The sequence below is a fragment of the Paecilomyces variotii genome, assembly GCF_004022145.1.
Source record: "Paecilomyces variotii strain CBS 101075 chromosome Unknown C8Q69scaffold_8, whole genome shotgun sequence".
NCBI classification, from domain to species: domain Eukaryota; kingdom Fungi; phylum Ascomycota; class Eurotiomycetes; order Eurotiales; family Thermoascaceae; genus Paecilomyces; species Paecilomyces variotii.
This window is the reverse complement of record NW_021167147.1, coordinates 1,447,749-1,472,866: the sequence shown is the minus strand read 5'-3', so window position 1 is coordinate 1,472,866 and position 25,118 is coordinate 1,447,749. Positions and strand designations below refer to the sequence as shown.

General features: G+C 50.4%; 9 protein-coding genes across 9 annotated transcripts; 6 read left to right on the top strand and 3 right to left on the bottom strand.

Annotated features, from left to right (window-relative positions):
• The first annotated feature begins 295 nt into the window (after nt 1-295).
• C8Q69DRAFT_323218 (cytochrome c oxidase assembly protein cox16, mitochondrial) lies at nt 296-1,409 on the top strand. The gene is made up of 2 exons (XM_028627394.1): nt 296-796; nt 874-1,409. The coding sequence occupies exons 1-2, from the start codon at nt 470-472 to the stop codon at nt 952-954; spliced, it is 408 nt and encodes a 135-aa protein (XP_028483954.1). The 5' UTR covers nt 296-469; the 3' UTR covers nt 955-1,409.
• Nucleotides 1,410-3,740: 2,331 nt separating this feature from the next.
• Nucleotides 3,741-6,400, top strand: C8Q69DRAFT_487624 (protein-tyrosine phosphatase-like protein; the record flags this gene model as incomplete). Its single annotated transcript, XM_028631999.1, has 2 exons — nt 3,741-5,498; nt 5,570-6,400. 2 exons carry the CDS (start codon nt 3,741-3,743, stop codon nt 6,398-6,400), a joined length of 2,589 nt encoding a protein of 862 aa, XP_028483953.1.
• Nucleotides 6,401-6,725: 325 nt separating this feature from the next.
• On the top strand, nt 6,726-9,318 carry C8Q69DRAFT_473485 (hypothetical protein). Its single transcript, XM_028631044.1, has 2 exons — nt 6,726-7,988; nt 8,059-9,318. The coding sequence occupies exons 1-2, from the start codon at nt 7,196-7,198 to the stop codon at nt 8,988-8,990; spliced, it is 1,725 nt and encodes a 574-aa protein (XP_028483952.1). The 5' UTR covers nt 6,726-7,195; the 3' UTR covers nt 8,991-9,318.
• Nucleotides 9,319-9,340: 22 nt separating this feature from the next.
• C8Q69DRAFT_473484 (hypothetical protein) lies at nt 9,341-10,781 on the bottom strand. The gene is made up of 2 exons (XM_028631043.1): nt 9,884-10,781; nt 9,341-9,750 (listed from the first exon to the last, which is right to left on the bottom strand). Exons 1-2 carry the CDS (start codon nt 10,432-10,434, stop codon nt 9,681-9,683), a joined length of 621 nt encoding a protein of 206 aa, XP_028483951.1. The 5' UTR covers nt 10,435-10,781; the 3' UTR covers nt 9,341-9,680.
• Nucleotides 10,782-11,287: 506 nt separating this feature from the next.
• Nucleotides 11,288-13,684, top strand: C8Q69DRAFT_323168 (FGGY family of carbohydrate kinase, C-terminal domain-containing protein). Its single transcript, XM_028627392.1, has 3 exons — nt 11,288-11,744; nt 11,840-12,400; nt 12,471-13,684. The coding sequence occupies exons 1-3, from the start codon at nt 11,535-11,537 to the stop codon at nt 13,524-13,526; spliced, it is 1,827 nt and encodes a 608-aa protein (XP_028483950.1). The 5' UTR covers nt 11,288-11,534; the 3' UTR covers nt 13,527-13,684.
• On the bottom strand, nt 13,685-14,294 carry C8Q69DRAFT_323147 (hypothetical protein). The gene has a single exon (XM_028627391.1). It carries the CDS (start codon nt 14,197-14,199, stop codon nt 13,843-13,845), a length of 357 nt encoding a protein of 118 aa, XP_028483949.1. The 5' UTR covers nt 14,200-14,294; the 3' UTR covers nt 13,685-13,842.
• C8Q69DRAFT_323184 (calcium/ hydrogen exchanger) lies at nt 14,294-18,156 on the bottom strand. Its single transcript, XM_028627393.1, has 5 exons — nt 17,863-18,156; nt 15,948-17,779; nt 14,944-15,885; nt 14,714-14,877; nt 14,294-14,653 (listed from the first exon to the last, which is right to left on the bottom strand). The coding sequence occupies exons 1-5, from the start codon at nt 18,023-18,025 to the stop codon at nt 14,389-14,391; spliced, it is 3,366 nt and encodes a 1,121-aa protein (XP_028483948.1). The 5' UTR covers nt 18,026-18,156; the 3' UTR covers nt 14,294-14,388.
• A 736-nt stretch (nt 18,157-18,892) lies between these two features.
• Nucleotides 18,893-20,207, top strand: C8Q69DRAFT_508650 (26S proteasome subunit P45 family protein; the record flags this gene model as incomplete). The annotated part of the gene is made up of 3 exons (XM_028632999.1): nt 18,893-19,127; nt 19,196-19,871; nt 19,949-20,207. The coding sequence occupies 3 exons, from the start codon at nt 18,893-18,895 to the stop codon at nt 20,205-20,207; spliced, it is 1,170 nt and encodes a 389-aa protein (XP_028483947.1).
• Nucleotides 20,208-20,874: 667 nt separating this feature from the next.
• C8Q69DRAFT_446200 (urea active transporter 1) lies at nt 20,875-23,205 on the top strand (the record flags this gene model as incomplete). The annotated part of the gene is made up of 4 exons (XM_028629117.1): nt 20,875-21,778; nt 21,862-22,392; nt 22,463-23,022; nt 23,125-23,205. 4 exons carry the CDS (start codon nt 20,875-20,877, stop codon nt 23,203-23,205), a joined length of 2,076 nt encoding a protein of 691 aa, XP_028483946.1.
• Between the last annotated feature and the right edge of the window lie 1,913 nt (nt 23,206-25,118).

Genomic DNA, 25,118 nt, shown 5'->3' with positions numbered 1-25,118 from the left:
ATCGCGCTATTGAGCCTGGATGCGCTGACCGCAATGCGTATGAGGATTCCAGAGAAGCGTAGGATAGCTACGTGGATCCTGATTAAAAGGCAGGGAAAAAAAGTCAACTTAGACTCGCAGGATAGCTGAAAGGCCACGAGAAATCGCTCACCTCTGATCTGATCGTCCGCTTAAAGACAGTCGAAGCTGATCTTCTACCAGCTTGCAGACATCCCTAGCAGGCAATTCGTTCTTATGTTTAAAGCTTGGGAAACCGATCCAGCATGATTGTTTGCTGTGTTGACGGATGAACAATGTTCCGAGCTACTTAGTTACCCGTAAGTACTCTTTAGTTATATCTTTTGAGTCTGACTGGTTCCGCGCATTTCATTGTCCGCACCAGCAGAGCATTCAATTAACTTCTGAGAGTTCGATATACACGGATATCCCACGGTCCTACGAGGCAGCCTTTTGAGGTTCCGAGCCAACAATGCCGGCTTTCCAGTCTAAAAGGTTCCGTCGTACGACCACGGCGTCGTCTTCTCTAGGCGAACGCCTCGGTGCCCTTTACCGGTCGAAATTACCCAAACACCCATTCGTCCTTTTCGGCCTGCCATTTATTTCGGTTATGGTAGCAGCCTCATTTGCTCTCACGCCGGCGACTGCACTGAGATATGAGCGATACGACCGTAAAGTCCAGCAACTCAGCCAGGAGGAAGCCATGGAGCTCGGATTGAAGGGCCCGGACGGCGAAGCAGAAGGAATTAAGCGGAACCCGCGGAGGAGAGTTGTTGGCAGTGAAAGAGAAGAGTACTATGTAAGATGCTGCCGCTTTCGGGCCTACATGTCCATTGAGAGGGAGGCCGGTGCGCTGACATGATTATCCCACCACAGAGACTGATGGCCAAAGACCTGGATGATTGGGAACAGAAACGCGTTCAGAGATTCAAGGGCGAGCCGGATGGAAGACTATAAACGGAAACTAGGCTTGATTTTCCCTCGCCTCCGTTTTGTGAGGAAATGATGGCTCCGTTGCACGATCGTTATACTAGGTCGATTAGTTGGCGAGTCCTTCGAAAACGAAGCTATTCCCGCGTTGCGCAGACCGTTGCGAAAGACTGCATCGGAAGGACTCCCTGTGCCAACGTGGAGAGGATAATTTCGGCGTCGCATTGAAGGTGACACCGTTTATTGGATCGGTCCATTGGCAGTCAGCCTGAGCTTTCCATCTGAAGCTTAGGTGAGCGCCTGAGAGTCACCGAGGAAGCCGAGCTGGTTCCGGTAGTCTCGTTCGCCTCTTGGACATACTACATACACATACGGGAGATTTTTGATGACATGGGCGCGAAGGCCTGTTCGTCAGCCAGTGCACTCTCCAGGATGATATTATACTCTCCGCTCACCCCAACGGTATAGCAACCACAACCTCTGCTCATCGCGCTGCCAGCAGTTTGCGCAGATTATACCATATAATAGCAAGAGCATACGTTGTATCTATATTTAGGACCCGTTCTTGTTATTATTATGTGTCAGCGGTTTTAGGGCGGTGATCCCGGGCATCCGGGATCACCAATCAGTCCCTGTATGCCAGACTTCCATTTGCCGCACCTCGGTCTCTGTTCGAGTCGATGAGCGTGTGGATTGTACATGTACAAGTACAACCTGGTGCCATTGTTATCAGATGATGCCTCCCGTCCGTTGAGTCTGGGTATATACACGAGTGCTGTAGAATGATATTAAATATGGCAGTGAGACGGTGCTGGGGTTAGTTAGTAGTAGTGGCACGTGGACGCATACTCTAGACTCTAGAGTATGGATTGGTAGGTAGCCTGGTGCGGGCGGGACAATAATAATAATGTAACGATAATACCCATTGCATGAGAGTTAATTACCGTCTTTCTTGCATTCGACAGAGATCTGCAACATTTGATCACTTTTGTTTCTGATTCTGGTCGGTGGCTGGATCCCCACCCTGGTCATTGTCTTATCAGGAGCTCCAACAGAAGCGTCACCTTGATGCAGTCCCCGTGAAACGTCGTTGCACGATTCTCGAGTCCCAGGAGAGAGAGAGAGCATCATTCCTCGTGGCTTGAGGCCCTACGGCAGGGTTCGAATGACGGGTGTGTCGTACTCTAGTTAGAACAAACCGAAGTGGACTGATAATCAATAATTAGACTGGAAAACCCGAAAACAACAACAATAATAATAATAACTGTTTCGTTACTGCTCTACGGAGTACTTCGCTATGGTTATCTCGCTATGTACCATATGCACATACCATACTTGTATGTCAGTGCGTGCGGTCAGGGAAAAAAAAAGAACCCAAAAAAGGGCCCCACAATGCGGTTCCGACCGACTACCAGACCAGATCCATCGCTAGTAGTAGAGAGAATGAGGACGAGTTCAACTACGGGCAGTAGAGTACCAGAGATGAAATCATGCATGCGCATAGTCAGAGTCCAGACCAGACCCAGACCCGCGACTGATCTTCATCAGCCGTCTTGCTTCTTATTTTTCTACTGGTAGAATAATAATGAGTAAAGGCGAATCCTTCATTCTCGTCACTCCCCTCACTTCCCCCATTATTGAACTGCTGAGCTGAGCAGAGCAGAGGAGAGCAGAGGCAAAGCAGGGCAGGGCAGTGGGGGGGAAAGCTGATCTGATGCTGATGAGAGCATACCTTACCTTATGGTACTAGATAGTTACTAGATAGATACTTAGTTAATAATAAAATAATAATAATCGCCATGAATCGCCACTCTTGCCGTTCCTGGGGCGCTGGCCGTTGTTCCAGAAGTTAGAATAACAATCCGCGGCACGGGGGGACAATCAGCAGTGAGCACGCACCGCTCCTTTTCACCCTGTTCTTCTTCTTCTTCTTCTTCTTTTTTTGCCCTCTTTTTTTTTAACCCTTTTTTTCCCGCGCGCTCCAGAACAGTCGGATGCCCACAAAAAAAATCGGCCATCTTGCGCATCTGGTGAGGCTAAGGAGCGGCCATCACGTCATCTGGCGGTGGATCGGTGATATCAATGTGCTCCACTGGCTTTTGGCCCTTTTGTCGCTCTCGCTCTTCCCGCCCTTCAAGAAGAGAGAGAGAGAGAGAGAGAGAGAGTATTCAGTACCATAACTAACTAATAATATTATTATTAATTAACTAACTAACCAACCAACCAACCAACCAACTTATGGTACTCATTGCTTATACCATACATAATATAATAATACACTGCCTGACTACCACTGACTTCCTCTGTTCGGTCCCCACAACTGCCTGATCGCAGAACCCCGGAAACCGTCTGCGTTCCCGCCCAGATCTGGCGACTCATCGCCCATCCCCATCCCTCTTCTCGCCTCCATCTCTCTCCCTCTCCCCGACTCCTGGGTCCGCGCCCTCTTTCGTTTCCGCTTTGAACGCTGAGCCTGGTTGTCTGCCTCCCGACTGGCCCTGCTGACGTGCAACCCCGGGGACCATAGGCGATCCAGTAACGGCTTTCTTCTAGTCCTCATTCTCTGCATTCACTGTCTCGACACTGGTAGCACGATAAAGCCCGAAACTGTCTCGACGGTCTCGAAACTCCAACGAGAGAACATTGCCGCCAACGACTACGACGGTACCTTCTTGATCTGTGCGGAAAGTCCAAAATGGCCTGTTCGTTCGTTTCCTATCTCATCGCGGAGGTTAGACGATAGACGACAGAGCGCACCCCGGCGCCGTCTTGTCTTGTCTGAAAAGAATAAGAAGAACCACACGCACACAACCATGTCATCAGTGACTGCAACGTCCCGACTGTCTCCCTCGTCGCCCTGGAGTCCAGGACCCCAAGTGCATCCTGTCTCGACAACGCCCGGAGGCCTGCCAGTGCGGACGCCAGGGACGGGCGTGCCCTTCCCGTCGCCCTTCCTGAATACGGGGATTTGCTCGACGCAACAAGCCCCGGGGAGGACCCCGAGTCCCAACTATTTCTGTATTGAAGTCGAAAATAGCAGCAATCCACCCGATTCAAATCCGGGCCCCTATACCAAGAGAAACTGGGAAGCCTTCCTGCAACCTTCGTCGACCCCGGCTCCGCGGCTCCAGATGCCTGCCTCCAATCTGGCCTTGGGAGACTATCTCGGTGCCACCAAGTTCGACCTCAAGCCGCTGCATGGACGAGGTGCCGGAGATGAAGCAGGACCTGCCTTCTCAGGATCCCACCATGGAAACGATTACTTTGGATCAGCTCAGAATGCTCCATTGCTTGGGGAGGCATCTAGCAACAGCAGCAACAGCAACACCCAGCAATCTGCCGACTCGAAACCAGCGGGAAATGTCCCTGCACAGTCCACGGGCTCCGGCCCTGGTTTCTTTCGACTGGGGAGCATGAACCCGCCACCCACGACTTTCCAGCCATCCGTTGCCCGCTTTGCTTCACCACAGATGCCGCAGGGCACTCAGAATCGCTCAGATTCCCTGGACCCATCCAGCATTGGACGCTCGATCTCCGAGTCTGGGTTCCGCGTCACGAAACGCGCGGAAACGCTACCGGCCTCTTTCGAACATGGCAACGCTCGCCTTATCCCGCTGGACAAATTCGCGGAGATCATGTCTCAGCCCGATGACACATTGGTGCTCGATGTGCGACCCTTTCCTCACTTTGCACAGGGACATGTCCGGGGGGCCCTCAGCCTGTGTATTCCTACCACTCTTCTCAAACGACCCTCGTTCAACACCAGCAAACTCGAGGACACCTTCACCGACCAAGAGCACAAACAGAAATTCTCGAGATGGAAGGAGTGCTCTCGCATTGTCGTGTACGACGCCAACACATCCAAGATGCAGGACGCGAGTCAACTATTGAACGTTCTGAGAAAATTCAGCGCTGATGGATGGGCTGGCGAAACTCTGATTCTGTGCGGCGGATTTGCTGCCTTCTCCAGTCGATTCCCGGATCGGGTTGAAGGTCAGCAGAAAAAAGCCACCCCAGGTAAGGTGACTGAGAAACCGTTCGCGATGAACCTCAATCTTCCTTCTATAGCGCCCGTCGTTGGCGGCTGCGCTCTGCCCGAATCGTCCTCGGCGGCCAACCCGTTCTTCGGGAACATTCGTCAGAACATGGATCTCGTGGGCGGTGTGGGCCAGATGGCTGTCAAGCTTCCGGATGGTTTAACCGAGGAAAAGAAGAACCAGCTGCCATCCTGGCTTCGTGATGCGTCGGACGTCAGAGATCGCGGACACGCCGTCTCCGAGAGATTCTTGGACATTGAAAAGAGGGAGCTGTATCGCATGCGCGAGGCTCTTTCTTCCAAGGTCTCATATGGGCCCGGGCCCGAATTACCCACGGGAGGCTTCCGAGTCGCTGGGATAGAGAAGGGGTCGAAGAACAGATACAACGATATCTATCCGTTCGATCATTCGAGAGTCCGGTTACAAAATGTCCCGTCGGGAGGATGTGACTACGTGAACGCCAATCACGTCAAGGCGGAGTATACTAATAAGAGTTACATTGCCACACAGGCTCCAGTACCGGACACGTTTAATGTACGTATCTGGCTCTCTCTCTCTCTCCCCCCCTCCAGGTTCAGTTTGGGCAATTCCTGACAGAATGGCAGGATTTCTGGCGTGTAGTCTGGGAGCAGGATGTCAGGGTCATCGTCGCTCTGACGGCAGAAATCGAAAGAGGACATGTCAAGTGCCACCCTTACTGGCATTCTGGGGACTATGGGCCTCTAAAACTCAAGACTCTTGCTGAAAAGCGTATATCGATCGACTCGGACAGTCTGGAACCGGATGCGTCATATGTGACCCCTACTCTCGACGATCGGAAGACCACCGATTATCTCAGTTGTGGCCAGAGCACAAGGGCGGTAGAAGCCCCTGAGTCTGCTGGAAAGGATCCTTATATCATTGTGCGGCACTTTACGCTCTGGCATTCTGCTTTCCCTTTCCAGCCGCTCCGAGAGATCACGCAGCTGCAGTACCCGTACTGGCCGGACTTTGGGACCACATCCCAACCGGCCCATCTCCTGAAACTGGTCGAGAAATGCAACAAGATCGCACGATCGATTAGTAACAATACTGGCCCACAGGACGCAGAGCCGGCTGGCCGCCGCCCTGTGCTGGTGCATTGCAGTGCCGGGTGTGGACGGACAGGAACTTTCTGTACTGTCGACAGTGTATTGGACATGCTGAAGCGCCAGCAAGCCGAAAGCCGAGCCCCTGGTGGAGCGGAGCAGCCGACCCCGGGCGGCAACCGATGGATCTATGGCGACGATGTCGATCTAGTCGCCAAAACAGTGGAGGATTTCCGCACTCAGAGACCAAGTATGGTCCAGAATCTGAGCCAATTCGTACTTTGCTACGAGAGCGTCCTGGAGTGGTTCGTCTCGCGGATGGGTGATGATGACGGCAGATCCTCGAATCAGGGGGGTGTGCGGAGTTAAACCGGGATGATTTGATGTATACCCCATTGTTTGTAAAGCAGTATAAAGAAACGGTGCAGGCGCATAGGGACACAGAAATCATGACCCTCATGGCGTGTATGAATTGCTAATTCTCAAAGTCTGTTGATATTCTTCCAGTGGCTTCTGTGTGCATAGTGTAGCGTTAATTATTATATCTTGCAGGAGCAGCAGAGTATTGGACTGCAGGGATGTGGCTCTGGATCCAGCTAGCTTTCCACAGGGCACACTTGCAGATATTAATCCAAAAGAATTATTATTGTAATTTCTGGTTAATTATTCTCTTCTTATCTAGTAACTTAAGGTGCACTTCATTGTTGATTGCCCACACTGGCCGTCATTATTGCCTAGGACATTTAGGCAGCGCCCAGACCCGCCGCCAATGGTGAGGTTTATCTCCGCGCCCAGAGCCACATAAGTTGGACCTCTAGCTATGTATCCGGATATCCCAACGCTTCCAGTGCACGTTTCTGCCTGGACTAATCTGTCTATTTACTGCGGTTTTTAAATCTATTCCACATGGACTGCCACAAGGCTGGAGCAGTGTCTACTTATGCGATGTTAGCCAGGTGGGGTCTGCTGTGCTAGAACGCCGAGCCGTATATAAACAGTCGTGAAAGCTGCGCTGACGCCGTGTTAACGGGGGTCTTTAACACGGAATACCACGGAAACGTTGCTTTGATTGTTGTTAAATCACCTTGATCACTGCTTTCTTCTCTTTTTGTCACTTTACACTCACTCATTCATGTCAAGCACCAGAAGATCTGGCATCCAAAAATGTTGTCTCAACTCCCCGTTGAGCTGATACAGCAGATCTTCTACTATGCCGACACCCCAAGCTACTTGCAGGCAGCCTACTCCTGCCGGAGGCTCTATGAGGCTGCTGCAGGATGTCGTGAAGTGGTCATCCACCATCTGGAAGAGACCCCTGGCTCGACCCTCTTAGCAGACCCTCTCGAGACGAAGGAACTCTGGCTTTTGCTTCGCCAGCGTGCAGCAAAACTCCTATATGGAGCAGACGCCCGTGCTAGTCGTACGCTTCATATTGCCGAAGGAAGAGCCATCGACCCGCGAGCCTGCGCGATTACCACTTCCGGTAATGTCAATCTGGCGCTGGCTTTCAAAGGGGACGGGATAGTCCGTACCTATTTCACCAGGAACGGATTGCTTTTCCCGAGAGGAGTCTTGCGGCCACCTTACGACCAGCCGGGACGGATCGAGATCCTCAGAGTGGCTTTTGCCAGTGACAACAGTGTTGCTGTCCTCCACCGGTTCATCCCTGAGATAGAAACCAACGAGGATGATATGCATCACCCTTTTATCAGACAGGCGTTGCAGTCACCGCCGGAGCCTGAGCTGTATGTGGTGCATTACGAGACTGACTCGTCCGAGGATCACCTCACTGTTTATTCTCTAACGGATCATGACGAATACGAGCCCCTAGCGCTCGCTGTGGCCAACAAGTACAAATTCGCCATTTCCTGGCAGCATAGCCACGACAGCAGCGTGCATGAAGTTGTACTGTATGACGGCATTCCCGATGCGCAAGCGGAGGAGAACTCAGTTACCTGTTCGTGACCGGTCAAGTTTGGCAAAGAAAAAACAAAGTTGATAGTTACCCACTGCTAACGTTGCCTTAGGCCTGAGATACGTGTCGAATGTCATCGCTGATGAAGGTGGCGATATACCCGCTAACGTGAACAATGCGGCAAGACGTAGCCATGCCAGCTTCCACCCAAGGCCTTGGTCGGCCGTAAGCCACATGACCTTCAATGACCGAGACAGTCAATTGTTGTATTACCATACTGGATGCACTGTCTATGATCACTATCAATCTCTCGACAATGGGACGCTCTCGATGGTATCGCGCCTGCGCCACAACTATTCCTGGAGCTGGCTCACTCCTCAGCTGATTCTCACGTTCTCCATTGGGATTCCATTTGCTGCCCTGCATGCTACGCAGGACATTCCACGAATCTCGAACAATAACACGAACGTGACGGTCTGTGACTGGAAGTATCTTGCATTCGGACTGGGAAGAGATCGACTCAACCAGTCGATATATCCCTGTATCCTGAGAGCTGAAGCTCGCTGCCGCGCCGTTAACTGCGGCCACGTAGTGAATCTCGATCGTGGGCGCCGTCTGACCGACTGGAAGGTCGTGGCACGACTGCGTCACTATCCAGAGGAGACAGTGGCAACGAACTCCGTAGGCTGCATCGTCGCAACCTCACCGAACGGGAACCGGATAGCAGTTGCCAATTGGAAGACGGTCTACATCTGGGCGCTCGAGCCCGAGGTCCTGATCGAAGAGAACGCCACTGGATTCTATCCGGACTCATCGAAGCTGCGGGAGGACTTGAAGGTCATCAACCTGGATCCGATCGTGCTCCAGCTGGACGCGGTCTGCTTCAAGCTGAGTTTCACGACGCGCGAAGACGAGCTACTCGCAGTGACGGACCGTGGACTCATGTACTGGGACATTGGACCAGGGGGAACAGGAGCGAGGATGACGCGTAGTTTGGACCTGGATGGACGCGGGGGTACATGGGTACAGAGTGATCGGGTTTGATCTTCTACAACTACTTCTACCACTACTACAGCGGGTGGGATAATGCAATCGAATTCAAATTCATGTACAGCAGACATGATAATTTTCCCCAGGCAAGAAAAAAAAAGAAAAAAGAAAAAAGAAAAAGAAAGGATACATGGGCGTATGGAGTTGTTGGATGGTGACAAAAATCCGATAACTAGGTCAGGGTCGGATAATTCAGGGTCGCATGTTCATACTAAGATATGCTCTTATTTTCTTTTTTTTGAGGATTTGCAAACAATGAATAATGACAAGAATCCCCTTTTCATATGGAGATGTAACCATATCTTGACATTGGCATCGTTTGCCTTTTTCATCCACGTAAGATTGTGAGATTGACTTGACTTGACAATATAAACCAACCCATCATACTGTAGTGGATTTGGGGTTCCGCCCATAGTTACTTACTTATCCCATGGTTAGTTAGTTATACTTATACAGTTGCCCATACCATAACTAAGTAAGGACCATCCCTCATAATCTGATCCGAAATCGAAAAAGGACTATCCAGTCCCCATTACAGATATAGGTTAACCTCCCTATCTATCAAAAAGAAAGAAAAAAGAAAAGAAAATAATTATTGCAAGAATTCTTTATTTCTACATGATTCAAAACACCATAAAACAAACCCACTATACCACGGGAGGGATGTAAGAAAACCAGAACCAATTACTTATTCTCCGGCTCTGCACTTCCCGTCATAGCGAGGAAGGTGATGATGAGCAAAACCCACCAGTACCTAACAGAACAACGTAAGTATTAGTATTATTTTTTCTCAAAGACAAGCCTGACCAAATCAAACCAAACCAAACCAAACCAAGAACCACTCAACCCATAGAGAGAGAGGTGTTTCTGGCGAGGGGAATACATACTTCTGAAACAAAGTCTTCTCAACCACTTCCTCCGGACCCTTTCCATCCGGACTCACAACCACAGGCCTATTCAGTGCAGGACGAGGCAGGATCTCAGAGCGGAAGATCTCAACCGGATCAGCAGCGTTGGTGTCCTTGTTCTTGGGAGATAGAGTGGATTTGGACGAAGACATAGAGACATGATAGGAGTCATTATTCTGAGAGTCGACCAGAAGCCGGAAGACGGGTTTCTCGTCGGCGCTGACGAGAGCAGATCGAGACACGAGACTACCGACCCATTGCTTCGGGTTTGTCGGGGTTGAGGTAAAGAAACCGATGCGGATCAAGTCATTTTGCTTGTTGTCCTTGTCTTGTTCGGCTGCGGGAGGAGTATAGTCGAGGAGGGTGGATTTGAGCGTTGATGGGTCGTATGCGAGACGAGCGAGGCGAGCAGGTTGCGCAGCGGTGATGGGCCAGTAGAAGATCTCTGAGGGGAGGTTGGTAGAAGGAGATGATGCTAGGACGGCGGTGACGAGGGAGAGGAAGAGATATAGGATTGAAAGAGGCGTCATGGTGAGAGGTGGATGGGGGTCATTCTTCTTTACCAACTATCTTATTAGTTAGTTATTTATTATCGTATGTCTGTATCATCAGTGAGGTCGGCGTATGTAAGTAGGTATAGGTGATACGTGACGATACGGGGAGTTATGTGTGGTTTCCGCGGGCGGTCAGCGTAATATTCGAAAGGCGAGAACCAGGGATTCTTCCGCCCCAGATTGGCCCGAGCTTCATCGAGTCCCCGCAATTAGCCAAAAGGCGGAGGAGAACATGCGGCAGAATCCATGCAAGTATGTATTATTATCTAGGTATTTATTGGTGATAATTAATTAATTAGTTATTTAGTTATAGAGTTATAATTAATTAATTAACCAGTTAAGGATATTGTTACTCTCCTCCTGATATATATCACAAAATCACGCCTATCCCGATGCCACTGGGGACGCCGGTCGTTCCCCTCCAAACCGGACCACAGCACACCGACTGGCGATCCGAGGAAACACCACGAGAAGCTATCCAAGTCCAGACAAATCTATGGCATTGTTCTGGCTGGTCTCGTGACCCCTCAGTTCGATGGGCCGGTGTATTAATATATTATCTAGTCGTTAGTTTCTTATAGCTCGTTAGCCAGCCAACCTGCCAAAAAAAATGCCCCTCTCGTCGTACCAACCAACAGGGCATTCTGCATCTTCTAGAATCTAGAATACGAGCTTTCCGACGTCCCAACCGCCCTCGCCGTTTCCGGCCGTTAACTAATTGTTGTCCATTCTCGTCCATCAGATTCTAGATCTAAGCTCCTACTACAACTACTATATCTAACTACTACTTACTTCGATTTACTCTGTTTCGCTGCTTCACTGTTCTTCTCCCTGTCGTACTGTACAACTTTAATTACATCAGAGCTCCTGTCACCAATTGATCCGTTCAAATCTGGGACTGTCACCGTGGTACTCGCGTAACGTCTCGCGGTACTCAGACATCTCACAAGTCAACAGCAGACTCGTCCTCGTCATTTCCGAACGGTCCGTAGACGTCCCAGTGGGCGCCTGCCCTGGTTGCAAGAAGCTCACAGAGGACAGACCGGACTCTAATCGACAAGAATAAAAACAAAGCCATGGCGACCTCTTCGCTTCCCTACCGCCGTCAGTCCTCGCGGCAGATGTCGAGAGACCCCAGAGATGAGATCCAGGTCCAGATGGATTACTACATCGGTATCGACGTTGGAACAGGCAGTGCCCGTGCCTGTATCATCAACAACAAGGGTGATATCGTCGGATTGGCCTCTGAGAATATTGGCCTCTGGCAGCCGCAGACTGGCTACTATGTACGTGCTTCTTCTCATTTTTCCTTAGATGTCGCCATGGTCCAAATCTTCCAGGACTACTGATACTGACGCGGTCATTTTCTTTTTTTTCCCAGGAACAATCCACATCGGATATCTGGCGATGCATCTGTGTCTCCGTGCAGCGTGCCATTGACCAGCACAACATTGACCCAACTCACGTCCGCGGTATTGGTTTCGACGCCACTTGCTCGCTGGCCGTCTTCGCGGAGGACACCGATGAGCCCGTCTCTGTGACCGGCCCCAAGTTCGATACAGACCGTAACGTCATCCTGTGGCTGGACCACCGTCCTGTCGAGGAAACCGAGAAGATCAATGCTACGAACCACAACCTACTCCGCTATGTCGGAGGCAAGATGTCCATCGAGATGGAGATTCCCAAGGTACTGTGGTTGAAGAACCACATGCCCAAGGAGCTCTTTGACCGCTGCAAGTTCTACGACCTGGCGGATGCCCTGACACACATTGCCACGGGCACGGAAAAGAGAAGCTTCTGCAGCGTTGTCTGCAAGCAGGGTTATGTCCCCGTCGGTGTCGACGGCAGTGTCAAGGGCTGGCAGGAAGACTTCCTCCGAGAAATCGGTCTGGAGGACCTAGTTGAGGATGATTTCAAGCGCATGGGCGGCGTCCAGGGGGTGGTGAGCCCTTTCCTTTCACTTATCTTCTATACCTTGGTCCCTTTGGAAGTGCATGCTAGCTAACTGTGAGAAGAATGGTGAATACCTCAGTGCAGGAGAACTGGTCGGCACGCTGTGCGAGAAGGCCGCCAACGAACTCGGCCTGCCGCCGGGTATTGCCATCGGCAGCGGTGTGATCGATGCCTATGCCGGTTGGATCGGTACTGTCGGCGCCAAGGTCAGCCTGGACGAGGAACAGTTGGCGGCCGATGTTGCGAAAAACGACCGGACGCAGGCGTTCGGCCGTCTGGCTGCCGTTGCAGGAACGTCGACATGTCATTTGGCCATGTCTCCGAACCCGGTCTTTGTCCCAGGAGTCTGGGGTCCGTACAAGGACACTATCATTCCCGGATATTGGATGGCTGAAGGTGGACAGTCTGCTACGGGTGAACTGCTGAAGCACGTTATCGAGACGCACCCGGCATTCAACCAGGCCATTTCGATCGCCGAATCGTATCATACGAACATTTACGACTATCTGAACGAGCACCTGAAGGAGATGATGCATGAGCAGAACGCCCCAAGCATCTCGTATCTGGGCCGACATATCTTCTTCTACGGTGACCTGTGGGGTAACCGCTCTCCCATCGCGGATCCGCGCATGTCAGGCTCCATCGTCGGTCTGTCCGCTGATAAGTCGATCGACGGACTTGCGTTGTACTACTACGCGACGCTAGAATTCATCGCTTTGCAGACGAAGCAGATCATCGAGGAGATGAACAAGGCCGGTCATGTCCTCACCTCCATCTTCATGTCCGGATCTCAATGCCAGAACGACATCCTGGTCAAGCTGATTGCCTCCGCATGTGAGATGCCCGTTCTGATCCCCCGTTATGTTCACGCCGCCGTGTGCCATGGTGCTGCCATGCTGGGCGCCAAGGCAGCCAGCGCAGACCCCGAGGGCAAGACGGAAGATCTGTGGTCCATCATGGACCGGATGAGCAAGCCCGGCAAGAAAGTCGATCCCACCACGGATGAGCGCGAGAAGGCGCTGCTGAAGGTCAAATATGAAGTGTTCCTGGAGCAATGCTACAGGCAGCGAGAATTCCGCAGCAAGGTGGACGAAGTCTTCAAAGAAACGAAATAAACGAATGCAGAAATACGTCACGGTTAGTATTATGGATCAGGATAACCAGTATAATGAATGCATCATGAAGCGGATAATAGCCGACAGTACATATATAGTATAGTCATAGTATAATAGTTAACTAGTGGGGAAATGTTATTTCGGGGGTTGATATGCAATTAATCGGAGTTTGCGCAGCCTTCTTCCTCTCTTCTTTTACAATTTTACACCTTCAGAGCAAAGTTCTAGGAAAGTATGCGATAGTTATAAGTGGATCATCGCATTCAATTAAGCAGACTCTCTCTGATATGTATGTAGGGAATTACAGGGATATCATTTAGAGAAAAAGGCCAAAAATTAAAATAAAATAAGATAAAAAAAGAAGAGAAAAGCACAATAGTAATAATGATAATAATAATAATGCTTTGTTATGTAAAAAAAAAGACACAGCTCTCCCTCCAACACACACACATATACACACATACATACATGCACCAGTCAGTATAGGAAGACGCTTTTCATTTAGATTGACAATGGCCCAGAAACATGCATGGAAATGGACTAAAAAAAAAGACACATAGATTTTCAATGCAAAAAGATGCAGCGAGAATAAGAATATTTGTAGAAAAAGACAACAAGATAATAAACGCCACGGGCAAGAAAAAAGAAAGCAGAGAAACAAACCCCGCACCATGCAAGATTAGATAAAACAACACAAGAGAACAGAGATTGCATAAAATGAAACAAAATCTCATATGCGTCATACTGATAAAAAATATCATCAAGGCTCTTTTTGCTTTATGGGGCGGGTCTCGATAAATAGTGTCCCTTTGTTTTTTTTGTACTTATTTTTTTCTCTCTCTTTGAGCTGGGTTCAGACAGATCAGTAGGCAGGGCCGCTAGAACCCCTTCCTAGAGTGCGAAATGTCTCGCAATAGCCCTGGTCCACAGCCAAGGTGTTGAATTGATCAACTTCCATCGTCTCCATGGTGTTGTACCCAGATAGATAGAAGCCGATCACAACGGTGAGATAAGTAAGAACGAGAATGGAGCCCTTGAAGTAGTTGCTCTTGCCCTCTCCGTATACGTACGAGAGTAGAAAGACACAGAGGATAACTGTAACCATGTCCCACTGCGGGAAGATCAGACTGGGTTGTTGGTTAGTATCACGGTGTCACTGGATTGATTGGGCTTTGGTAATATCTTACTTGAATGAATGGCTCAGGAGCTCCGACGGCTCGATGAATCGCGAATGGACAGCACTGAAGAGGACGAGCGCTGGAATCTGTAAGAGGCACACTTGCAGAGCATAGGCAGAGCCTATCTCCATGGACAAGGCAATGTTCCCATTCATTGCAAAAGAAATAGCGTTCTGTGATTATATACGTCAGTTTCTGCATCGAATATCTTCACGAACTGGCGGGAGGAGATGCCATACCAGAAACTCAGTAGTGTTCGGCACTAGCGCGAACAAGGTGATACCAAGGAATTTCTCGTCGATATCTATGCTCTGCAAGACCACGTCCACAGTACGGACAAGCATCTCAGCTATGACAGCGTACATGAATGTGGCGACCAAGAGAATAATGGAACTCTTGGCTTTGCTCCAGTTTGGAGCATCGTGCCCACCACTGGACTGACCATGGTCAAGGGCGATACCCATGTCTTCATGCTCCTCAGGACCGGTTGTTGGACGCTCAGGAGCATGTCGAGGCCCTTGACGCCCTCCGCCATGCGGCACAAAGGATGGCTTTCGAGACCGGGTGGCATCACGGGCCGCGACCGCTGCAGCAGTTGCAGCTACTTCGGCTACTTGACGCGCGAGACGCTCGTTTTCTTCATCAGAGAGGCCACGGAGGTTCAGTCCGGAATGGAAGTCGTCATCATCACCGCCCCTGGGAGGTACGACATGCGGGGTGAGATTCTCGGGCATAGTGGTGGTATCACTGTGTGTCCAGCTACCCTCCAGGTTGCCGTCTGATAGACCAACCTGTCTCAAGGATTGGCCCAGAATGCGCTTATACAACTGCGAATCTCGGATGGAATTCTTATGCAGATTGCTGCTGCTGCTGCTTGTCGGGTGGGGTCCATTGGCGAGCTCGTGAATTCGGCCATCGTATAGTGACGACTCCATGGCAGAGTTTGCCGCCTTCTTTTCGTCATTTTCCGTGGCCCAGATGAGGGCGGCATGAGTCCTGAGAGTAAACCAAAGACCGATAACGTATGACAAGAAGAGAAATACTGCCGAAAACCACGAATAGGGCTGGACGGCCTTGATAAAGAATTTATCGTTGACGGCCGGGACCTGAGAAAAGTAACAACGACGGCAGTCTCTTTCCCTGCGACCTGGATTCACGCATGATCGACAATTGAGCTCGTGCTACAACAGAAATATCCTTGTCAGCAACCGTCAGGATGGATCTAGGAATCATTGTCACTTACACTACCATAAATTTGGTAGAACAGTGTGGGCCCAAATGCGGCAATGACCGCAAATAGCAGCATGGTCGAGGTAACACCAGCCGACTTAACATTGAACCTTTGGGTCTTGCGTTTAATAGCTCCAAAACACATAGATAATCCTGGGAGAAACAAGATACCCGCGAAAATACTACCTATAATGCTACCTTCGACAAGCTGGGCTTTACCTTCACTCAGGGCAACGCAGTATAGGTAGACCTCGACGATAGTGGAGAAAAAAGCGTTAATAGCCGCACCCAGACCCATGGACGACTGGGCTGAGATAGATGCCACGGCCTGACCGATGAAATATGCAAGAGGTATGATCGAGATAAGCGCGAGAGTAAATATTAGACCTGGGTGAGTCAACCACGAGTCGATTCCGAGAGTTACGCCCAGAATCCAGTAATCGACAATGACGAAAAGCACCACTCCCAGAAGATTTATGAAGAAGATATTGGTTCCATCCACAGTATATTTCCAATACCGGGTCCCTGCAGCACGGTACGTGCAGAGGAGAATCGAAGATGACGAACTCGACCTTGAGGATGTTGTATCAGAGTGGAACGACAGAGCCAAAGGATGTCGACGAAGATGGTCGAACAGAATGAGCATGACGCGTCCCATAGGAATCCAGAAGACAAGCATCCAGCACACGAGAGAGACAGCAAGCATTAGCGGGCCGACGAGGAAGTAGTAGAATGTGAAAAACACAACACGACCAAGCGTCCACTCCCCACGGCCGAACAGACGGCGCTTCGCATGGGAATAGGCTCGCTCGCGGTGCTCGCCTCTCCTGGGCCGCCCAAGAAGACTGTCATGTTCACTGATGGCGGAGTCGATACTGTTCCTACGACGGCCAATAAGGGATCTATTGCTAGGGGGGCCAAAGAACAGCCGGCCATGTTCGATGTCACCGCTCTGCCACTGTTCGTATTCGCTGATGCTGCGGCCTTCGCCCTCATCTTCTTCCGCGTAGTTCTCGTCGGCGTCCAGGCGTACAAACGATCCAAAAGGATAGATTAAGTAGCGCGAGAGTCCCAAAAATACCTTTCCATAAGCCACGGCGCTGGGCGCAAAAGCGAAGAGGAAACAGGCGATAGCGCCTATGAATGCGGCGATCGCAAGCCACCATCCAAAGAACAATGTCCATAGTAAGTTGACCAAGAACAAGAGATTGTTCACGCGACCTCCGGGTGACGAATGGATGTCACCTTCTGCAGTCTTATCGACGGACCGATTCTTTTTGTAAAGGGCAGGTTTCCATAATCTGATCCCAAACGGGTGTGTTTCGTTGATCGCATCCTGGCGATCTTTTAATGTGAAGCTCTCCGCATCGCTGCTATCACCCTCTTCCCGCTGGTCGTCCTCTTGTCCTCGTGAGGATGATGGCTCGCCAGAGTCATCTATATCAGGTTCATCTGGCCCAGGCTCTGTGTCGACGTTCCGACTCGACTCATGTCGTGCCAGCGCGCTGGGTGTTGCGTTCCCTCTGCGCCTAATGGTGGAGCTCCTTTCTCTTAGAGGACGCATTCTAGGGGAAGCCTCAGGGATCGCTGCTTGCGGCAATGAGGTATCCTGTACGACCTCCGCGATATCGTCGTCTGTCGAGAATTCCTGCCCTCGATGGGGTCCTGGCTTCTTTGATGACATCCGACGCAACACGGCAGGCTTCCGCGCTCTATCCGCCTGCATCGGCGCTATGGAGGGCGATTGCGACGGCTGACCACGGCCAGAAGAGGACTGGAAGGCATCTTGCGGGTCTCGATCCGTACAAGATTCTTGAATACTTGAACTTGAAGGTCCAATGGATCCTATGATTTGGAAAAGAAGAAAAGGGCGTCAGCTCTGTAATGAAGAGAAGAATGAGCAAGAGAGATAATGGGAAAAAAGATACCATAATTCGGCCTTGTTCTCTCAGCGGACCTGGCTGGACGAGCCATGTCCGGAGACTGTTCATCGTCTGCCCGTACAATAGACGAGAAACGGGGTGCCTCAGAGGATCTGAAAGAGTGTCCATGGGATTCCACAGAGGAGGCGTCGCTTCCTTCCGTCGTCATCGTGCTGGCACTCGTGTCGTCTTGTAGTCAAGCAACAGCCTTAGGGCAGGAGGACACGAGTCAAAGAGGGACGCACAGCGTGAGTGTCCAATGGCCACGCCGTTAGAAAGAACCGGCGATAGTCGACCCTAAAGGCCCAATGTACATGTTGCGGGGGCGTTCTTCAGCAGATCACTCAGCCAGCTCCAGTCGACTTATTCTCCGTCGCGAATATCGCAGGACGCGGTTATCTCAGCGACCAAACTAAGCAGATAAGCAGTTATTATTGACACCTGGACTCGATAATACTATATACCTCTGGAGGCAAGATGACGCATATTCCTGCAGTCGCACGAGACCTGGGCATGCGGAGCTCCCAGATGCAAGTCAGACAGGATGGAGAAGACAGTAGCAGCGCATGGACTTGGCTGGAGGCATCAACAACAGCCCGATAGGCTCAGCTCAGCTGCCGCCATCGCGATCTGCGATTGGGCGATTGGGTCACCTGGACGGCCTGCCGCTAGTCCCGAAGAGGCAACTATGACAGTTCCGTCAAGCCACATCAGTTCAAGCCACCGCAGGTGATGCACTATGTTATGTCAGCAACTGTGGCTGGTGAAGACGCTCGACCAGCTTCCAGCTTGCTTGCTTGCTGCTCGCCTATCTAGCTTCATCCGACCAGACACGCCAGCCCGCTGTTGACTGACAGCTTTCACGCCCACGCTTTTGTTACGACCCCGCCATCCCCGTCCTTGGCCTGACTCTCCAGTGAGGCCTTGCAGTGCTACGATCCCGCCTCTGGCAATCAGCCTGGGCTTTCCTAGTAGTTCCTATCGAACTCATCTCCAACTGCCCGCAGCCTGTCTCCCTTGCCATCCGCCGCCCATCATGGCTCTCGACAACTACTATCGCAACAAGATTGAGGGCCTCAAGCTCGAGATTATTCAGGGACAGGCGGTTCTACGACGATTAGAGGCGCAGCGAAATGACTACAACTCGAGAGTGCGCCTGCTACGAGAAGAACTGGGCCTACTCCAGCAACCCGGTTCCTATGTCGGCGAAGTGGTCAAGGTCATGAGCACCAAGAAGGTGCTGGTGAAGGTACACCCGGAGGGCAAATATGGTGAGTGTGTTGCTGGCCTCGGGGGGACTCAGTGCAAGATCTGGCTGACATGTATCCGCCCCATCTAGTGGTCGATATCGCGGACGGCGTTGATATCGCGAAACTGACAGTCGGAAAGCGAGTGTCACTGCTGTCGGATTCATACAAACTGGAGAAGATGCTACCTTCCTCAGTGGATCCTCTGGTCTCTCTGATGATGGTGGAGAAGGTGCCCGACAGTACATACGACATGATCGGAGGTCTAGATCAGCAGATCAAGGAGATCAAAGAGGTCATCGAACTGGGTCTGAAGCACCCGGAACTGTTCGAGTCACTTGGTATCGCACAGCCCAAGGGTGTGCTGCTCTATGGTCCGCCCGGAACGGGTAAGACCCTCCTGGCTCGAGCTGTCGCCCACCACACAGACTGCAAGTTCATCAGAGTGAGTGGATCGGAGCTGGTGCAGAAGTACATTGGTGAAGGTAGTCGAATGGTGCGCGAGCTGTTCGTGATGGCGCGAGAGCATGCGCCCAGTATCATCTTCATGGACGAGATCGACAGTATCGGTTCGAGCCGTGTGGAAGGTAGCAGCGGAGGTGACTCGGAGGTGCAGCGTACTATGTTGGAGCTGCTGAACCAGCTCGACGGATTTGAACCTACCAAGAATATCAAGGTCATCATGGCCACCAACCGACTCGATATTCTCGACCCAGCCCTCTTGCGACCGGGACGTATCGACCGAAAGATTGAATTCCCCCCGCCAACGTGAGTCGTCCTGATCCGTTTCGTACATCTTGTTTGTACTCTCTTGATTTCATGGTATATGCTGACTATTTCAACAGGGTGGAGGCTCGTGCGGACATTCTGCGTATTCACTCGCGGTCGATGAACCTCACTCGAGGTATCAACCTGTCCAAGATCGCAGAGAAGATGAACGGCTGTTCAGGCGCTGAGCTTAAGGGTGTGTGCACTGAGGCAGGTATGTATGCGCTGCGTGAGCGGCGTGTACACGTGACGCAAGAGGACTTCGAGCTGGCGACAGCTAAGATTCTCAACAAGCATGACGACAAGGAGGTTTCTCTGGGCAAGCTCTGGAAGTAATTGGCGCATGGGGAGGTCATTCTACGGGCCGTACCGATGCATCGGTATCAAAGGCCTTATTTTCTGAAGCATCGGACTCTAGACGGCATGTACTTGTATGTATTCATGGTTAGTGCAATGGCCATACCGAGCTCACACCCTTCGCAGCTTGGCAATAATGACTACTGTAGCGACATCTATGTACCGTTCAGTGCACCGTTTGACTATGAGAGACGTCTTGCCGCACTTCAGAGAGTCGGAGAATGTATATCTATCCCGTAGATTCGGTAGCTAGTCGAGCGGGTTCCTCTTAAGGCATCACCCGATTAGGGAGGTCGGTAGTACTTCCAAGTCAACAGTCCCGATCGCGTCTCTTTTTCTCGTTTTCAGTTTCTTATCAGTCAACAGACAAACATTTTACTGGCGCACGGGTACGATCTGCACCGGGGCTAGACCAGAAGGTCGCGATTAGCGCCCTGACAGCTTCCAACCATACAGGAGATAACTAGATATCGTTGATAGGCCTTGATAACGAATATCATCGCCGACATGCTACAATCATTCGGCATCCAGATACATATATCGGCCCATGCGTCTACTACATTTCCCAGCATGACACTTAATTTACATCCTTGCAGGATTTGGGCTTCTTAGTTCCACCTAGCTCGTCGCGGGGCTTCCTTCGACCATGGCAGGACACGAGCTTCAGGTCCTACCACCGGGGGCCGGGTATGGAATAGTTATTGGTATCGGTGGGGTCTTTGCGTTGTTTATGCTCGGACTCACCTGGCTTCAGAATCGTTATACATCATTTTCGACTGCGCAAGCTGAAGAGTTCAACACGGCTTCCCGCTCTGTCAAGCCAGGTTTGATCTCTGCTGGCATTGTCTCTTCATGGACATGGTCCGCGACGCTGTTGACGAGTTCGACCTTTGCCTATACCTATGGAGTCTGCGGCCCTATGTGGTACGGTGCCATGGGGACGCTGCAAGTCTTGCTCTTCGCTCTCATCGCCCTCAAGATCAAGGCCAATGCGCCGGGTGCACATACGTTCCCTGAGATCATCCTGGCCCGGCATGGAAAGATTGCTCACATCACCTATCTTTTCAATGGACTTGCAACTAATCTCCTAGTTGGTGCATGTCTGGTCCTAGGCGGCTCCCAAGTCGTTGCAGCCCTGACCGGAATGAACGTGATCGCTGCATGTTTTCTGATCCCATTCGTGGTTGCAGCCTATGTTATTTCAGGCGGATTACGCTCAACACTAATCGCCGACTATACTCACACAGTCCTGTTGTTTATAGTTATCTTGGTCTTTGGTTTTCTGGTCTACTCCACGAGCGATCTCATTGGAAGCCCAGCCAAATTCTACGACTTGCTTGTGGAAGCGTCGAAGGATATGCCAATTGATACAAACACCGGTGGGTCGTATCTGGCGTTTCGTTCTGTCGGGGGTCTCGTATTCGCTATCGACATATTCGTGGCCGGGTTCAGTACAGTGTGGCTAGACCAGGCGTACTGGCAGCGCGCAATTGCTTCGAGACCAGAGTCATCAGTGAAAGCTTATATTCTCGGCGGAATCGCCTGGTACGGTAAGACGAACAGACTCCCTGTTTCTGGTTTTTTTTTTTTTTTTTTTTTTTTTTTTTCTGGGGTTGAACTGACAAGGAAACAGGCATTCCTTTTGGATTCGCCAGCGCAATGGGCCTGGGATGTGCCGCTCTGACACGAAGTGCACAATTCCCAACATACCCAAACCCTCTCTCAGCCGAACAGGTCAATGCAGGTTTATCTGCGCCTGCGACGGCTGTAGCTCTTCTGGGAAAGGGGGGCGCGGTGCTGATACTTATCCTTCTTTTCATGGCAGTTACAAGCTCCACGTCCGCTGAGCTTATTGCCGTCTCCTCACTCTTGACCTTCGATATATACAAGACCTACTACCGTCCACAGACATCGTCGACAAAGCTGGTTCGGATCAGCCACTGGGGCATTGTAATATATGCCGTTGTTCTCGCCGTCTTCTGCACCATCTTGAACGAAGTCGGATTAAGCTTGACCTGGTTACTGACAGTGTTGGGCGTAATCGTCGGTGGTGCTGCTGTCCCTGTGGGCATGATCCTTCTGTGGCGCTGTCCCTGTGGGCATGATCCTTCTGTGGCGCCGCATGTCGACCGTCGCGGCCATTGTATCTCCGTGGATAGGACTTGTCTGTGGAGTAATTGCGTGGTTCATCGTGACGTGGAAAAGATCAGGGGAGATCACTGTGGCCAGTACAGGCGATGCCACCAATGCCGTTGCAGGCAACATCACATCCTGGGGAGTTGGAACGATCATGGCAGTTATCCTAACCTATGCGTTCCCGAAGAAATATGTCTCTACGGACCCGAAGCATATCAGCCGCATGAACAAGATCCAAGGCATCTCACTAGGGAGATCCCAGACGTGCAGCCACGACGTCGAAGACGCAACTCAACGTCAAGACGAACCGACAGCCATCGTGGATGATAAAGCCGGGCCATTGACGTCTGAGAAGGCCTCTGCCACGGTACCTGGGACGGACGACCAGCCAGTGTCTAGTACTGCCGGGGACGGGGACGAAGAGCCAGTTCTTGACGACGCTCCGCATATAGATCCGATGGACCCTGTTTTAGTACGTAAGGCAGAGCGTCTCGCCATCGCTGCCAACACGATCTTTCTGCTCGTGGCTGTTATTCTGGTCCCGTTCACCCTATTCGGAACCAGGTATATCTTCAACAAGTCATTCTTCACCGGGTGGGTTGTTGTGTCTTTTATTTGGGTTTGGACGAGCATGGTTATATGCGTCATTTATCCAGTCGTAAGTCCTCCCCCCCAATGTAATATCTATATATCTAGAGATAGATATAGATACATATCCCCATTCTCTGCTGCTGATCATGTGAATAACATATATATACAGGTCGAGAGCGTTGGCGCCCTACGAGACATTACGAACGGTATTCTTACAGACATCAGACGTTTGGTTAGATCGAAGAGATAAAATATACATGTACTATCTCCTAATAATGTGCTAATGAAGCCTACATTTGAGAAATGAAAAAAGTCCTCCATCCTGCTATAGTTCAGGAGATCGATGAGAAAGTAAGATGTTATAAATACACGACGATAACTAAATAATGCCATTAAATCATACTATGTCAACCCACCTCCTCTGGTTTTAGCGCCAGACAGTATGTAGGAACTACATAGTTAGGTAGTTAGAGTAAACTCCATATTAGTACCTCATACAGTGTATCTATCTTTTTACCAACGACACACTTTCACCAAATAATAAGAAGCACCAACAACAGCACGCGTCAGGGGTGAATGTTCATGTATTTCGTCTACTGTTCCGAGACGGTAAAACCAAGCGCAAAAGGGGTGAAGTTCAAGAGAGCAAGCCATAATAACTAATCATCTAAGCAGAAGCTGCAGAAGCAGGTTAAAGCAAAGCGAGAAACTCCGTCCTCAACATAAGTAACTAGTTATCGACCTGATTAATTAAGTAAGTAGAGTGATGGAAGGAACCGGATTTCTACTTCCATACTCTCTCTCTACTCTTCGGAGTCTGAGGATCTCGTACCCACACCGCCTATCTCCTATTCATTGTATGTATATACCATACGGGAGGTATTGAGGGACTTGCTCAATGTGGAAAAATGAAAAGGGTTAATACGAAAATTCCGGGGCAGTTCGTGCTGTCGCACAGATGACATGTCATTATTGTCATTGATAAGAGTGCATCATTGGGATATAGTTAACTTAACTAGTATTTATTAGTAACTATTCCGTAGGTATTTTTATCATACTGTACTCCGTACCTCTCTAGTAACTAACTATGCCAAGCATAGCTATGTATGTGCATCACTGCATAGCATAGCAAGACTAGCCGCCATTTACTAATTTCCTCCATTGGTCAAAAAAGAATCAATAGAAATGAAAATACGGAGCAGATATTGAAATGGTATGTGGAATTCCTGAGCAGCAATAATAGTAAAAACGTTTATTATTGTATTATTGTATTATTGATAACGAACCAAGCAAGCATAAGTTATGTATAGTATTCTCTTGGCCGCCTCGCTCTGGACCTCCTCTGGTTCTGATAGCGCTACTTGGCACGGATTCCTGAACGCCAGATCGACGGTGCAGGAGTACAGAACTCCAGAAACTTGAAGCTTGCCAAGAGAGCCAAGAGTTGGGGGGAGTAACCCTTGGCAGCCTTGCTTTTCTGAGGATCTGTCTGGGCTCAGGAGATACGACCGGCGGGAGGCTGACACGACAGGACTTGTGGTTTTGGAATAGTCATGGTTGGATAGAATAAGGGGGAGGGGGTTGGGGTATGTTTGGTGAGACGGGAGCTCCAGAGTAGTAACTATACGGTCTGTACAATAGTACGGAGTAGATAGCTTGGTCACGAAAGAATGAATGAATAGTTAGTATAGAAGAGAGATAGTTAAAGAGAATCTCGAGAGCAAAAAAGGGGCCGAGGGAGAGAGACTACCTACGGGAGATGCGGGAGACGGACCGGGTTATTCTACTCCGTACTCTAGATAGTTGCTCACCACTCTGTACTTAGATACATGTTGAGAGGAGCGGAAGGCGGGAATCCTTAGTTACTCAGATACTAGTAGTACTAACTAACTAGCATATTGACCCTGTCTTTACCGGTGACATTTTTCAGCTAGCTCGTGCGGTGTGAGGAAGATAGCGTTGCAAACAACCGCCGATTATTGAATCTGAGGAAGATCTGACAGACTGACGCGTCGCTGGCGGTTGCGCGTGACCAAGGCAGATTTTTTGCCGGTGGAGAAGCGAAGCCGATCAGGATCGATGATCGTCGTTGCAGACAGCCTTGGAGTTGGAGAAGAAAGAAACTCGAGATGATCGGATGCTCTGTTGGAGTGATGTTACTCG

What these genes read in the sequence shown, in the direction of transcription:
- C8Q69DRAFT_323218 (XM_028627394.1), top strand. Translation starts at nt 470, where the DNA reads ATGCCGGCTTTCCAGTCTAAAAGGTTCCGTCGTACGACCACGGCGTCG. An exon ending in GTGAAAGAGAAGAGTACTAT is followed by an intron (nt 797 to 873) that starts GTAAGATGCTGC and finishes ATCCCACCACAG; the next exon opens with AGACTGATGGCCAAAGACCT.
- C8Q69DRAFT_473485 (XM_028631044.1), top strand. Translation starts at nt 7,196, where the DNA reads ATGTTGTCTCAACTCCCCGTTGAGCTGATACAGCAGATCTTCTACTAT. An exon ending in GGAGGAGAACTCAGTTACCT is followed by an intron (nt 7,989 to 8,058) that starts GTTCGTGACCGG and finishes ACGTTGCCTTAG; the next exon opens with GCCTGAGATACGTGTCGAAT.
- C8Q69DRAFT_473484 (XM_028631043.1), bottom strand. Translation starts at nt 10,434, where the DNA reads ATGACGCCTCTTTCAATCCTATATCTCTTCCTCTCCCTCGTCACCGCC. An exon ending in GAGAAGACTTTGTTTCAGAA is followed by an intron (nt 9,751 to 9,883) that starts GTATGTATTCCC and finishes TTGTTCTGTTAG; the next exon opens with GTACTGGTGGGTTTTGCTCA.
- C8Q69DRAFT_323168 (XM_028627392.1), top strand. Translation starts at nt 11,535, where the DNA reads ATGGCGACCTCTTCGCTTCCCTACCGCCGTCAGTCCTCGCGGCAGATG. An exon ending in AGCCGCAGACTGGCTACTAT is followed by an intron (nt 11,745 to 11,839) that starts GTACGTGCTTCT and finishes TTTTTTTCCCAG; the next exon opens with GAACAATCCACATCGGATAT. An exon ending in TGGGCGGCGTCCAGGGGGTG is followed by an intron (nt 12,401 to 12,470) that starts GTGAGCCCTTTC and finishes GCTAACTGTGAG; the next exon opens with AAGAATGGTGAATACCTCAG.
- C8Q69DRAFT_323147 (XM_028627391.1), bottom strand. Translation starts at nt 14,199, where the DNA reads ATGGTGCGGGGTTTGTTTCTCTGCTTTCTTTTTTCTTGCCCGTGGCGT.
- C8Q69DRAFT_323184 (XM_028627393.1), bottom strand. Translation starts at nt 18,025, where the DNA reads ATGACGACGGAAGGAAGCGACGCCTCCTCTGTGGAATCCCATGGACAC. An exon ending in GAGAACAAGGCCGAATTATG is followed by an intron (nt 17,780 to 17,862) that starts GTATCTTTTTTC and finishes TCCAAATCATAG; the next exon opens with GATCCATTGGACCTTCAAGT. An exon ending in CGAACACTACTGAGTTTCTG is followed by an intron (nt 14,878 to 14,943) that starts GTATGGCATCTC and finishes ATATAATCACAG; the next exon opens with AACGCTATTTCTTTTGCAAT.